Below are 11,454 nucleotides of genomic sequence, written 5' to 3'. Positions count from 1 at the left end.
AGTGGTTAGAGACACTGGCTGCTCCTGCAGAGAAAGTGGGTTTGGTTCCAAGAACCACATGGTGGCTCACATCTGTGTGTCACTCCAGTTCCAAGGGATCTCACACTCTCCTAGTCAGTGGGCTCTGGGTCACATAAATACACATAAACTCATGGACACACACATACACATAAACTAATAAATAGATAAATACATTTAGTCAGGAATGATGGTATAAATAAATTCAGTTATGATGGTGCACACCTTTAGTTCTAGCACTGGGAATACAAAGGCAGGTGGATCTCTTGAGTTTGAGGCCAGCCTGGTCTATATAGTGAGTTCCAGGCTGGCTAGACTATACAGGGAGACTCTGACTCAAAATAAATTAAAAATATTTTTAAATAAATTCAGATTCTGTGCTTTGAACTAAATGAGGACAAGGTATTTCCAACAGACTGTGCAAAAAAAAAAAAAAATTGACGGTTGACACACGATTTAAGGGAGGCTATCTCTTTGCCTTAAGAACTATCCTGACCTCACAGGCTGAAAGGCAGGATGGGTAGAAGATGGGTTAGGGAGGGGCTAGCCCTGACTCCGCCCTTCCCACCTTAGAGCCATGGAGAGCCCAGGTCCTGGTGGGCCACCCCTGGTACAAGCGCCCTACACTGTTCTGCTGCTACCACTGGGGACAAGCCGCCAAGACCCAGGGGCCCAGAACTTTTTCCTCTGGGTGAGTACTAGACCAACGAGGTCTTGGGATGCACCCTTCCCTGATCTGCCCTTGATATATTTCCTCTCAACTCTGAGGACCTACAGGTTTGCTTTCCCTCTATGGCCCCTCAAGTCCTCAGTGGAAAGTCTGAGCTTACCCTTAGTGATCAGATAGCCTTTAGAGGAGATCACCATATCTAGAGTCCTGCTGGGAGTGAGAAATTTTGGCCTGTGTCTCTTGTCTAAGCCAGCTGCAGATGATGCAGGCTCTGGAGAGGGAACAAGATGCTCTGTGGCAGGGCCTGGAACTGCTGGAGCATGGCCAAGCCTGGTTTGCAGACCGTCTGAGGGAGACACAGCAAAGGCAGCTGCAGCTGGGGGCCCTTGGAGAGGTAGTGGGCAGCCTTCTGTGCGTGTGCTGGGGAGGGAGCGTGTGGACCTTGCAATCTGCTCTGGGGAGGGGAGGGTTAACAGGCAGGGCTGACGAACTGGAATAGCATTGGAATGACAGGATGGTCACCAGTGTTCATTGTGCTGGAAGAGGCTGGTTTGCATTCCAGTCAGAGGGGCTCCATCTGAGCACCCCACAGAGTTGGAGAGTGGCCTGGATGTCTCTCACAGGACAGGGGAGGGTTAGAGGGGACCCATAAGGAATAGGAGTGGGGGTGAGGTGGGGAGGGTTCCAGGCAGTGTGAAAGGAACTGTAATGTTAAGAGATGGAGGTGGAGAGGGAAGGCTGGCCTTTCCCTGTCTGGAAGGTTCTGGAAGGCAGGAATCTGATGAGAAGTATAGCCAGTGATGATGAAGAAGTGGCAGGAAGACCTGTTTCCAGCACACGGTCACCCTCCGACCCCTCTAGGGCTTTCTGATGGACTCACACTCAGAGGCTGACGCCCCTCGGTTAACCCAGATTCAAAAGGTGAATGCTTGTTTGCACAGTCTGATTCAGAAGGTGAGTTTACTGTTTTTAATTTCTAGACTTCAGGGAGGGGGCTTTTGGAGTCATGCTGACTTAGCCTCGTCCATGTCCACGGGAAAGGCTGACTCCTGCACAGTCCGGGACCAGGAGGGAATGTCAAGGCAAGAGAACTTGTGGCAGCAATGGGTAAACTGAGCCCTGGCTGACAAACCCACAGGGTAGGTGGCAGGTACCAGGCTGGTTCTCTCTCTTTTAGGAGTTGTCAAAGCAGCAGAAAGGAACCACCCAGTGCATGGGAGAGGTGGTCAGCCAGGCTGCCCCAGGGCCAAAGGGGCCCACCCTTGTGTAAACCTTCCCCTCCCTGCACTGGTGAGTAAGGAGTGGAGCTGGAGTCAGAACCCTGCCTGCCCCGCCCAACTCCCCGCCAATTTCATCTTAACTCAGCAGCCAGGGGCTCCAGGCTGAGAAATGCAGACAACTCAGCCTAAAGTGTCCACAGCACCTCCTCAATGTCCTTTGTCCTCACTCTCCCCTACGCCATGTACAGCAACCACCTTTCTTCAGTGTATCTGGGGAGACGCCGTGGTCACCGTGATCACCAAGACTCTCCTTCAGCTTGAAGCAAAACTAAGCTAAAACAGCTGCCCTGGAATTTAAAGTGAAAACTGCACTTTCTGGTGCCCCTGCCCTGCCCTGCTTCTGGAATAAACAGCAGCTTTCTAAAAAATAAAATAAATAAATAAATAAAAAGTAAAAAGCCTTTGTTTTGGTTCCTATTGGGGTTAGGAAAAGCACCCCAAGGAAAACCCGTCAGCCTCCATCCCAATCTTGTGTGTATTTTTGGTTGATGTGGTTTTTGAGCTATTGTCTCATAGCTCAGGCTGGCCTTGAACTTACAGCAGCAGTCCTCCCTGTTACAGGGACTATAAGTCTGTACCACCTGTATATGGCAGTCTACTCATTTTAGAAAGATAAGGGAGCCAGCCAGCGGTGGTGCATGCCTTTGACCCCAGCAGTAAAAAGACACACAGAGGCAGGTAGATCTCTGTGAGGCCAGCCTGGTCTAAAGAAAGATAAGGGACAAATGTGACAGAAGAAAAATCCCCAAACCAGGTAGGCAGGACAGGGCCCTGAAGCCATGTGACCATCCCACCCAAAGGGAAGACTGAAAATGGGGCCCGAAGTCCTGTCCCTGTATTACCAGGAAGTGCAGCCTAGCAGGAACAGCGCCCCTCCCACTGTTCCCCACCAGGCTCTGCCCACCATCCCTCTCCCAGCTCTGCCCTGAGTCACCAAAGTGGAAGGAAGCAAGGCAGGAGTGGCTGGGGGCAGCATGGGGACAGCAGAGTGGGCAGGGGCCTCAGGCTGGTCCTGCAGAGAGGAGGGAAAAGGTGGGTGGTGCTGAGCTTCCGCCTGCCTGGCTCTGGGTGTTGAGAGGGTGAGGACGCACCTCACCTTGTAGGACTGGGCCAGCACCAGGAGCCGGAGGAAAGCATGGGTTGGGGGCACCTGGCTGGCTCCCTGACCCACTGCAGTCACAGTCACTGTCACCACACTATTAGGGGCTGCTGAATCTGGGACCTCTAGCCACAGGCGTCCCCAGGCAGACTCATTCAGTCCCAGGCGAGCCCTGAAGAGTGGACAGCCTCGGATCAGTCAGAAGGTTCCTGGTAGGTCACAGGCAAGGGGTGAAGCCAAGCATAGGACAAGATTGAGGACTGAGCCCCAGCCCCTGTAGAACTGTCTGGGTGGAGCCAGAACCCAAGCAGAGGTGCACAGAAGACTCACCTGGAGAGGTTGGAGGTGAGAGAGAAGCTAGGGTTCACAGATGTCCTAAGATCAAGATCCTGGGGGCCAGAGAAGCTGGCGATGTGGAGGCTGAGAGCAGCCTTGCTGCCTGGAGTCAAGAAATCTGGCGGGCCACTGAGCTGCAGGGAAGGGCAGGTCAGAATGGCTGGTTCTAATCTCCCCAGCCCTGCCCACAGGTCTCCTCACCTCCAGAAGCACGGGGGCCACACTGCAAGGCTGGGGGGCAGTCCTCCACAGGCCCTGTCCTCCTCCATCCTGGCCAACCAGCTCCAGGGAGAAGGGTGCAGAGACAGACAGCAGTGTGAGCGGTAGTGAGGCAGCGAGGAGGCCTCGCTCCGGGGGTCCCACGGGCTCCAAGGACACCCGGCCCAGATGAGTGCCCTCTGGGACCCTTCGAAGGACGACATGGGAAAACTGTGGCTGGCCATCCACAAGCTTCTCTCTAGAGACGAGCCCTGTCGCTTCTACCAGCAGCTGGGTCGGGAGACCTGAGGTGAGCGGGGAAAGACATTGGTCTGCATGAAACTTGAGGAGGTGCAGGGAAAAGGAATGGCTGGTCTCGTCTTGAACTGGGCAGGGTCACGGCAGTGTGCCTTGTGAAGCCCACCAAGCTGGAATCTTCCTAGTGTTCTTCGCTCCTCAAACAAGACACACATGTGTTCATTTACACACAATTACAGGTGCAGTGGACCGATGGGGCAAAGGCCAGGGAACAGTACTACCTGCAACTGGCTGAGTCAGTGGGTAGAGGCCAGGGTGGGGTCCATCCTCCACAGGGATCCCAAAATGAAAGAGAAAGTCCAGAGAGGTCTGGGCTGGGAGGGGAGACAGTCTGAGACTTTGAGAGGACCATGGGCACCTCGGCTCACCATGCTGTGCCCTGGAACCCCTCTCCTTACCTTGTACTCTCACCCGGGGCGTTCCCTCAGCTGCTACCTGGATCTCCCAAGTCCCTGTCTGAGGGGGGTCGGTCATAGTCACCGTCCAGAACTGCCCAAAGCGACGAGTGTTGCCCAGAGGACCCATGCCCTCCTCTGGGCCCTGGGACACCCCTTGGATGGGGACAAGACACTGTCACATGGAGTAATTCTTTTCTCTCTGCACAGCCCCCTTCCTGTTCTCTACTCTTGAATTTTCTGTTTGCCTCGAGCCCCACATTAGACTACCTGCAGGGCTCTTGATCCAGAAGCTACTGATATCCCCGTGCATCCGGACTGTGACCTGCCAGAGCAGATGATCCACAGCAAACACACACGGCTTCCCGGGGATGAAGACGGGAGGCTCCAGGGGAAGAGTCACCTGGAGATGTGATCGGGACCAAAGTAGAGAAAGAAGGAAAGCATGGAGGGAAGTGGGGGCATAGGCAGAGGAGGGAGATGGGAAGACTGCCTCCCCCAGGGAGAAGGATGTCACTGTGCGCTGGATGGACCAGGGTCTGTGCTTGGTGACACAGCTGGAGGTTCAGAAATTAGGATGAGGTCATCATGTCTCATTCCCCCTTCAATGATGAATGGCTAGGTGTGGTAGCTCATACCTTTAATCCCAGCACTAGGGAGGCAAAGGCAGGCAGATCTCTGTGAGTTCAAGGCCAGCCTGGTCTACACAGTGAGACCTTGTCTCTAAAACAAACAAAAAACCAATTTCCCAGCCCTAAAGGCCAGAGTGCAGCTATTGACATGAAAGGGGGGGGGGGAAGGGGAGGTAGAGAGATGGGTCAGAGGTTAAGAGCACTGACTGCTCTTCCAGATGTCCTGAGTTCAATTCCCAGCAACCACATGGCGGCTCACAACCATCTGTAATGGGATCTGATGCCCTCTTCTGGTGTGTCTGAAGACAGCGACAGTGTACTCATCGTATACATAAAATAAATAAATCTTAAAACCAAAACAAAACAAGGAGGGTGGAAGGTAAGAAGCCATGGATCTCTAAGAAAAGTCCCTTCCTGACCGCTGTCAGAACCCCTCCTTTAAGAAGGAGCACACAGAATCTCAGACCTCAGCTCTGGCTGGCTAAGGGCATGGAGCCCTCTGGCCTCTACTCACCAGACCAGCCGCGCTCTCCCCAACAATGGCAGCCACACCCTGAATGTGCTGGTCTTTGGTGAAGATCACCTCGCCCCCTGACGCCAGGGCTATTGCTTCATACGGTTCAAAACGCAAAGGAGACAAGGCCTCTCGCCGCGCCCGACCCCGAGCCCGCGACGGGTCTTCAGTTATTAGGAATGTCACCTGTGGCCGGATGACAACCCAATGCTTGGTGTATCCACGCAGCTCGACTGGCATTGTTAATGGAGGCCCTTCTGCCCTACTTTTTCTCAAGCTGTCTGTCCCCTGGCTGATGACGTGGGTGGGACCTCCTAGTAACACAGCCCTTGGGAGAACTCGTGTTCAGAGGGAGTTTCCCAGACATTCGTTTCCCAGCTTTGTTTTAAATTCTGTCTTTATACATATTGGCATTTACGTCTTCTCGTGTGCTTTACTGAGGATTAGACCCAGGGAGGGCTTCAGATGTAGACACCACCGCCCTTGTTTGCCCAATGCAGAGGGAAAAGGTCCCTGTGCTCACAGAGAAGTTCTACAGATACCAGGAATGAACGGTTGTCTCTTCAATAGAAAAGCCGTCTGTCCTCCCACGAAGTGGGAGTGGATGCAGTTAATAGCCTGTGCTCTGTGCTATCTGAGGCCAGGCCTCACCCAGACTGCTGTGTTTATCCCAGACTCTTCCTCCCTAAGCCTTCTTTATCTTGAGTATTGTTTCCCAGACTTGAGGGAGAGGTCACATGTTCTTTGCAAAGCTTTATTGTGATAAAGGGCTACCAGAGAACCTTTCCCCAAAGTTGCACTGAATACTTAAATATGCCTAAAATAAACTGCCCAGGGTCAGACTCTAGAAGTCTGAACTAACACCACTACCTTCTTGCTGCACTTGTTTCTGTCCACCCTGGTGTCTACGGAGACCTTCCCTCCCAACAGGTTCTTCGAATGGCTTACTGGACTTGTTCAATATTCTCAGTCGAGTTTTGCTAAGGGCACGGCCTCCCACTCTGGAGTATGTTAAAGATGTGGGGCCACCTTCCATGAGGCAGCTTTCTTTCCCGTAACCAACACTGCGCTCACCCTGCAGCGCTTCTCCTGAGTCAGGGATTCCACCCGGTCGGTAAGAAAAGCATCCTTGGGGGAGGCGTCAGTGAAGACAAAGATGTCTGACAGGGGAGGTGTGTGCTGCAGGGCTAGCTGGAGAAAAAAGCCTCAGGTTTAAAATGGTGGCAACAGGGCAGTGGGTAGAGCCAGGGACGGCAGACAGCAAGGGAGCATGGCCCTGGAAGGAAGCCTGTGTCTAGCTCTGGCTCCTCCTGGTGGCAGGGCCTGGAAGGGCAGGATAAGAGGGAAAGGAAGAGGCAGGGGAGGGAGTGACAGACCTCCAGGGCAGACAAGCACATCTCTGGCTCATCTCCACCCCCCAAGGCTTGGATCTCGTTGAGTTTCTGCCAGAAGCTGTCGGGGTCACTGGTTGCAAAGACAGGGCCGAAGCCTAGGCAGGAGGAAAGGACGGTCAGGTGGGATACAATATATGAGCCTCCCTGCAAGTTAGATGCCAACACCCAAACCCAGATCCTTGGCAAGAGCAGCAGGTGCTCTTAACTGCTGAACCCTTTCTCCAGGCCCCACCTTTAAAATGTATGAGAAAAGGATAGTACTCACCTGAGAGGCTCCTTGGGTTTGTAAACCATAGAAGAACACCCGGACACGGTACTAGCGTGTTATTGATGCATGTGTCCACAAAGCACGCAATAAGTCCCTACTCGACGTCAGACACTATTCCCCTGCAGGAGTTCTCTGTCCAGGAGGACAAACCAGGCACATACTGGCCGTTTTACGGATGATGGACGATGAAGCACAGAAAGATTAGATGGCCAGCCCAAGGGTGCAGTAAGACTAGTATGGCCAGGCCAGGTAAGCTGACTCTGGGCTCGGGCGGGAAAGACGCAGGAGTAGTGATCTCTAACCTCTCCACACAACAGGCCCACCTTCATCTTATCTGTGACCTCAGCCTGGAGAGCTGGCTCAGCAGGTAAGAGTGCTTGCTGTCTGCTGTCACTGCCTTATTGCCAGGACCACTCTGTATCAGGTGACTCAGGACCACCTACAGCTCCAGTTCCCCGGGGATCTGATACCCTTTCCTGACCTTCATACGTGTTCGTGTGTACACCAACATGAAGGCAAACAGTCACCCACAATTTTAAACACAATGAACCCAAAAGGTATATTATATTAGCACGGAAGTCTAAGGAAGCCAGAGGCACGTCCCTGAGCAGGCGCTGGACTCGTGAAACCGCCCCCTGCCATTTTAGAGACAGCGGAAGCAGCTGCTTACTTTCTACGTGGACACAGGTACCTAGTAGAGGCTCACTTAGGACAACAGGTAGAATGGCCCTGAGGTCCACCTCCTCACCAGAGGTCTCCAGCCTCTGTCCTGGGCCCTCCTTCTCTCCACCATCCCTGAAGACCACCGCTACCTGGGTCGTGGAAGGGCACCAGGATGTAGAAAACAGGCTCCATGGGGCTGCCTTGTCTCTGCTCCACAATTTGGCGAGCCTGGATCTTGGCTGCGTTGATTTCCTCACCCATACTGCCTGTGGTATCCAGGACGAAGCTCAGGCTGGAAGCTGGCGTGATGTCCAGCAGCCTGAGGTTCAAGTCAGAGATGCAATGAAGGGTCTGCACTTGTCCCCAGTGCCCAGTTCCTCAGTACCACAGGAGCACTGACCCATGAGGAAACCTGTCTCCCCGAGGCCACCCACCTGGAGAACCCCCTGTCTCCCAGCCGGCTTCGTAGGAGGCTGAAGGCTTCAATGGAAGCCAGAAGTGCCACTTTTGCAGCCTGGAGGTGCAGCATATGGTGTGGGGAGAAGCTTGGGGATGTGCTGTCCTTGTTGATGCCCCCTCGGGGTGGCTGGGAGCTGCTCTGGTCAAAATGGCCCCCATGGCTACATTTCCCTAGATTAAGGGAAGAGGTCAGGCATATAAGGAATCAATCAGGTGTTCAGTGTCCACTAAAGACTATGGGGACCCTTTCTGACCTGGTGTGGTCTTCTCACCCCTCAGCATGAGGGCATCGGGAGACAGTGACATTTTGTGTACATCAAGAGTCATCAGAGTCTCCAACACTGCCCAGACAACAGAGAATGACTGCGTCTCCTCTGCCTTAACTCACCCATTGTTTCTACTGCATACACCCCCCTCTCCTAAGGAGATGCAACCAGGATCCTGTGCTAAAGTTAAAGAAAGTGACGTTCTCCTCTCCCTCCTGGGAGCTTTCACATCTGGTACCTGGAGGTTTGGGGGGATGTGTTCCGAAGTAGCCAGAGGTGAGCAGTGTTGAGTCCAATATATTCTCAGGGCAGCTCAGCCCCTCACAGTCAGAGCAGGTAGCATCTCCCACTGGGAACAGAGGGCAAGGGCTAGAATCCAAGTCTCAGCCTGCTGGATTTATCGTGGTTACCTAACATCTTCCTCTCAGCTGGAAAGGTAGAAAAGGCCACAGACACCTTGGCCAGGCTTTCTGACACTAAAACTCAGGGTCGCCGTTTGGGTGTCTGAGACTGGGGCTGGTGTGCACAACCTACGAGTGTGGGCACCAATCCTTTGGGGACTCTGTGAACCACAGGCAGGCTACGATCCCATAGTGGACAGGACACAGCTCCCAGTGAGTTGGGAGCATGAGGGGGCTTTGAGAGAAGGCCACAGGGCTGGCACAGCTAGTAGAACAAACCAAGTGCAAAACTGGCGTGAGGTCTGAGGCGAGCCTGGATGCTTTCCCCGTGTAAGGCTGAGAAAGCCACCGAACTCTTGTAGCCATTAGCTACTCAAGAACCTCATAGTCCTTGCAGGGATAAAGCCCCATCCCATCCTGAGATGCTATAGAAGGTGACACAGCAATGGCACACTGGGAACAGGAGGCTCCCTGTCTGGAGTCCCATCTCCAGTCTGGGTTATGGCCGTACCTTGTGCCAGGCTCCAGAGCTCCCGCCTTGGCCAGAGGAGGTGAGAGTGTGGCCGCCGCTCCCCCAGCTCCACCCAGTTGCTGTGGCTATAGAAATCCTGGTCCCCAGGAGAGAATGAAGAGGGAACAAGGCACTGATTCGATCTAGTCAGGGTCAACTTCTTGACATGCCCAACACCCAGATGTGCGGCCCACACACCCTGACTTGGTGTTCCCTTCCTGCTGCTGCCCCTGCTTACTGTTCCTGTTTCTTCTGCTCTCATTGCCCAGAAGAGTTTGCCCAAATGGACACACCCCAGCCTTTCTGTCTTGGAGCGGAAGCCAGACTTTCTAGTGACCCCTAGGATAAACTAACACCCCCACCCCCCCACCCCCCTTCCCGGTTTTCCTCTCCCCTTCCCTTCTTTGCAGCCACTCCTGGCAGGACAGAGGAAGTGCTTCCAGCTTAGGAGGGGTGTGTTCCATGCTCTCAGAGTAGGGGAGGCAGGTTAAAAGCCCCAAGAGTCACCTGCAGGGCATGAAGTGCAGCCCCTAGGCGCTGGCGGGCCAATGTGTACTCGAGGGCTCTGGCAGCCACCAGGGTTTCCCGAAGGGCCCCCACCAGGCGAGTGCGCCCCTGGAGTAACCGTTCAGCATCGAAGTGCAGGTCGGGGTTGCTCTTGGAAGCTGGCACAAAGTCTTGGGCTGCATTGGCACGGGACACCTCTCCTAAAGCTGCTCTGAACCTCCGAGAAGAAAACCCAGGTCCAAAGTAGGCAGCAAAGATGTCATCGGCGAGGAGGGTCCGACCCTAGCAAGAGTGGTTAGGGAAAGAAACTCCAGAAGTTGTTTGGATTCTACCACTGACCTGAAGTACCTTAGCAACCGGCACTCGGGGCTGAATGTGAATAGAACGGAGGGCCAAGAGCCCCACAAGGGAGCCTCAGATTTGGACTGGCTGACCCAGCTAGCCTGGCACTCACTATGTAGCCCACACTGGCCTTAAACTAACTTCAGTTCTCCTTACTTAAGTGCTGGGATTACTGGTGTATGCCACCACCTCCCCCTTGGTACAGGTTTTTCCAAGACTGGGGGACTCAGGATTTCAGGACCAGAATTGTGGAGGAGGGAGGAGTGTGAAAGTGAGCAGGTCAAAGGTGAGCCTCCTTGTGACAAGGGCCCTCTGAGAAGCCCCGGGAACTGTGGAACCTAAGGTGCTCACCCTGTAGTCCTCTAGACGGAGGCGTGGCCGGCCTGGGGGTGGCTGCTCCAGAAAGAGCTCAAGGGTGACATTGAGTGCAGCCTCCTCAGTCAGGTCTTGGTGAGTGACGGAGCCAGGGGCAGCCAGAAGGCTCCAGATGTTGGGAAAGAAGGCAGATGTTGGGGGCAACAGCAGCTGAAGCAGAAGCAGTATTGGGGGGCCCAGGTGGGACAGGGGTACCTCCACAGGGAGCATGGCTGAAGCATGGACCTAGGGAACAGAAGCACCTCAAGGGAAGAGGAAGCCACTAATTTCAGGCTAGGCCTTGCTCTCTCCACCGCACCTGCTGTCCACTTCCTGCTTGGCTCCCCACCCTGAACCTGCAACCCACACAACCCGAGGGCCTGTCAGGCCACCAGAGCACACACCTGCCATCAGACGCACAGGAGGACCTTCTCAAGGTTCTAGTCCTACACCAGGCTGCGCCCCAGCCCTGCCCCACAGACAGGAGAAGTCTCCTCTCAGGCCTTTCCTACCTGGCTGCTGGGTCTCCTGGGCAGCGCTGGCCCGGGTGTGGCGTCACAGGGCACTTAGGTCAGAGTTATAATTAACTGGGCCTCAGTATAGGAGAGTGAGAGGCTCTTAGCAAGGGGGCTGAGGACAGGCAGCCCCTGGCCGTCTTCCATTCATGCCAACCCAGGGCCACAAGATGTAGCGAAAGCCAGAAAGCCAGGGCGGGCCCAAGGCGGGCCTCCGTAGCCACAGCGCAGTGCAGTGAGGTGAGCTGGGGAGGAAGGGAGCTGGCAGCAGAGCAGCGTGACTCAGGCCTGGCACTATGCCAGAGACAGACCCA

At 54.4% G+C, this 11,454-nt stretch overlaps 2 protein-coding genes across 7 annotated transcripts; one reads left to right on the top strand and one right to left on the bottom strand.

Moving 5' to 3' along the window:
- Positions 1-54: 54 nt before the first annotated feature.
- Positions 55-2,285, top strand: Sapcd1 (suppressor APC domain containing 1). Its single transcript, XM_034524549.2, has 4 exons — positions 55-709; positions 942-1,082; positions 1,550-1,642; positions 1,866-2,285. The coding sequence occupies exons 1-4, from the start codon at positions 596-598 to the stop codon at positions 1,956-1,958; spliced, it is 441 nt and encodes a 146-aa protein (XP_034380440.1). The 5' UTR covers positions 55-595; the 3' UTR covers positions 1,959-2,285.
- On the bottom strand, positions 1,643-11,420 carry Vwa7 (von Willebrand factor A domain containing 7). Of its 6 annotated transcripts, none has more exons than XM_034523758.2 (17): positions 11,138-11,416; positions 10,623-10,871; positions 9,930-10,211; positions 9,423-9,519; positions 8,749-8,859; positions 8,220-8,415; positions 7,935-8,104; positions 6,837-6,949; positions 6,535-6,651; positions 5,461-5,646; positions 4,585-4,717; positions 4,318-4,470; positions 4,141-4,233; positions 3,605-3,906; positions 3,398-3,537; positions 3,065-3,239; positions 1,643-2,980 (listed from the first exon to the last, which is right to left on the bottom strand). In XM_034523758.2, the coding sequence occupies exons 2-17, from the start codon at positions 10,854-10,856 to the stop codon at positions 2,807-2,809; spliced, it is 2,676 nt and encodes an 891-aa protein (XP_034379649.1). In that variant the 5' UTR covers positions 10,857-10,871; positions 11,138-11,416; the 3' UTR covers positions 1,643-2,806. The 6 variants fall into 6 exon arrangements, 4 of the variants coding, with proteins under 4 accessions (XP_034379649.1, XP_076772853.1, XP_076772855.1 ...); XM_076916738.1 differs by lacking the exon at positions 11,138-11,416 and adding an exon at positions 11,030-11,136; XM_076916739.1 differs by lacking the exon at positions 1,643-2,980 and having other exon boundaries at positions 3,079-3,276; positions 11,138-11,417.
- Between the last annotated feature and the right edge of the window lie 34 nt (positions 11,421-11,454).

This window comes from Arvicanthis niloticus, chromosome 20, assembly GCF_011762505.2.
Source record: "Arvicanthis niloticus isolate mArvNil1 chromosome 20, mArvNil1.pat.X, whole genome shotgun sequence".
NCBI lineage: Eukaryota > Metazoa > Chordata > Mammalia > Rodentia > Muridae > Arvicanthis > Arvicanthis niloticus.
The sequence above is the reverse complement of the archived record's forward strand: the minus strand, read 5'-3'. Positions and strand labels throughout refer to the sequence as shown.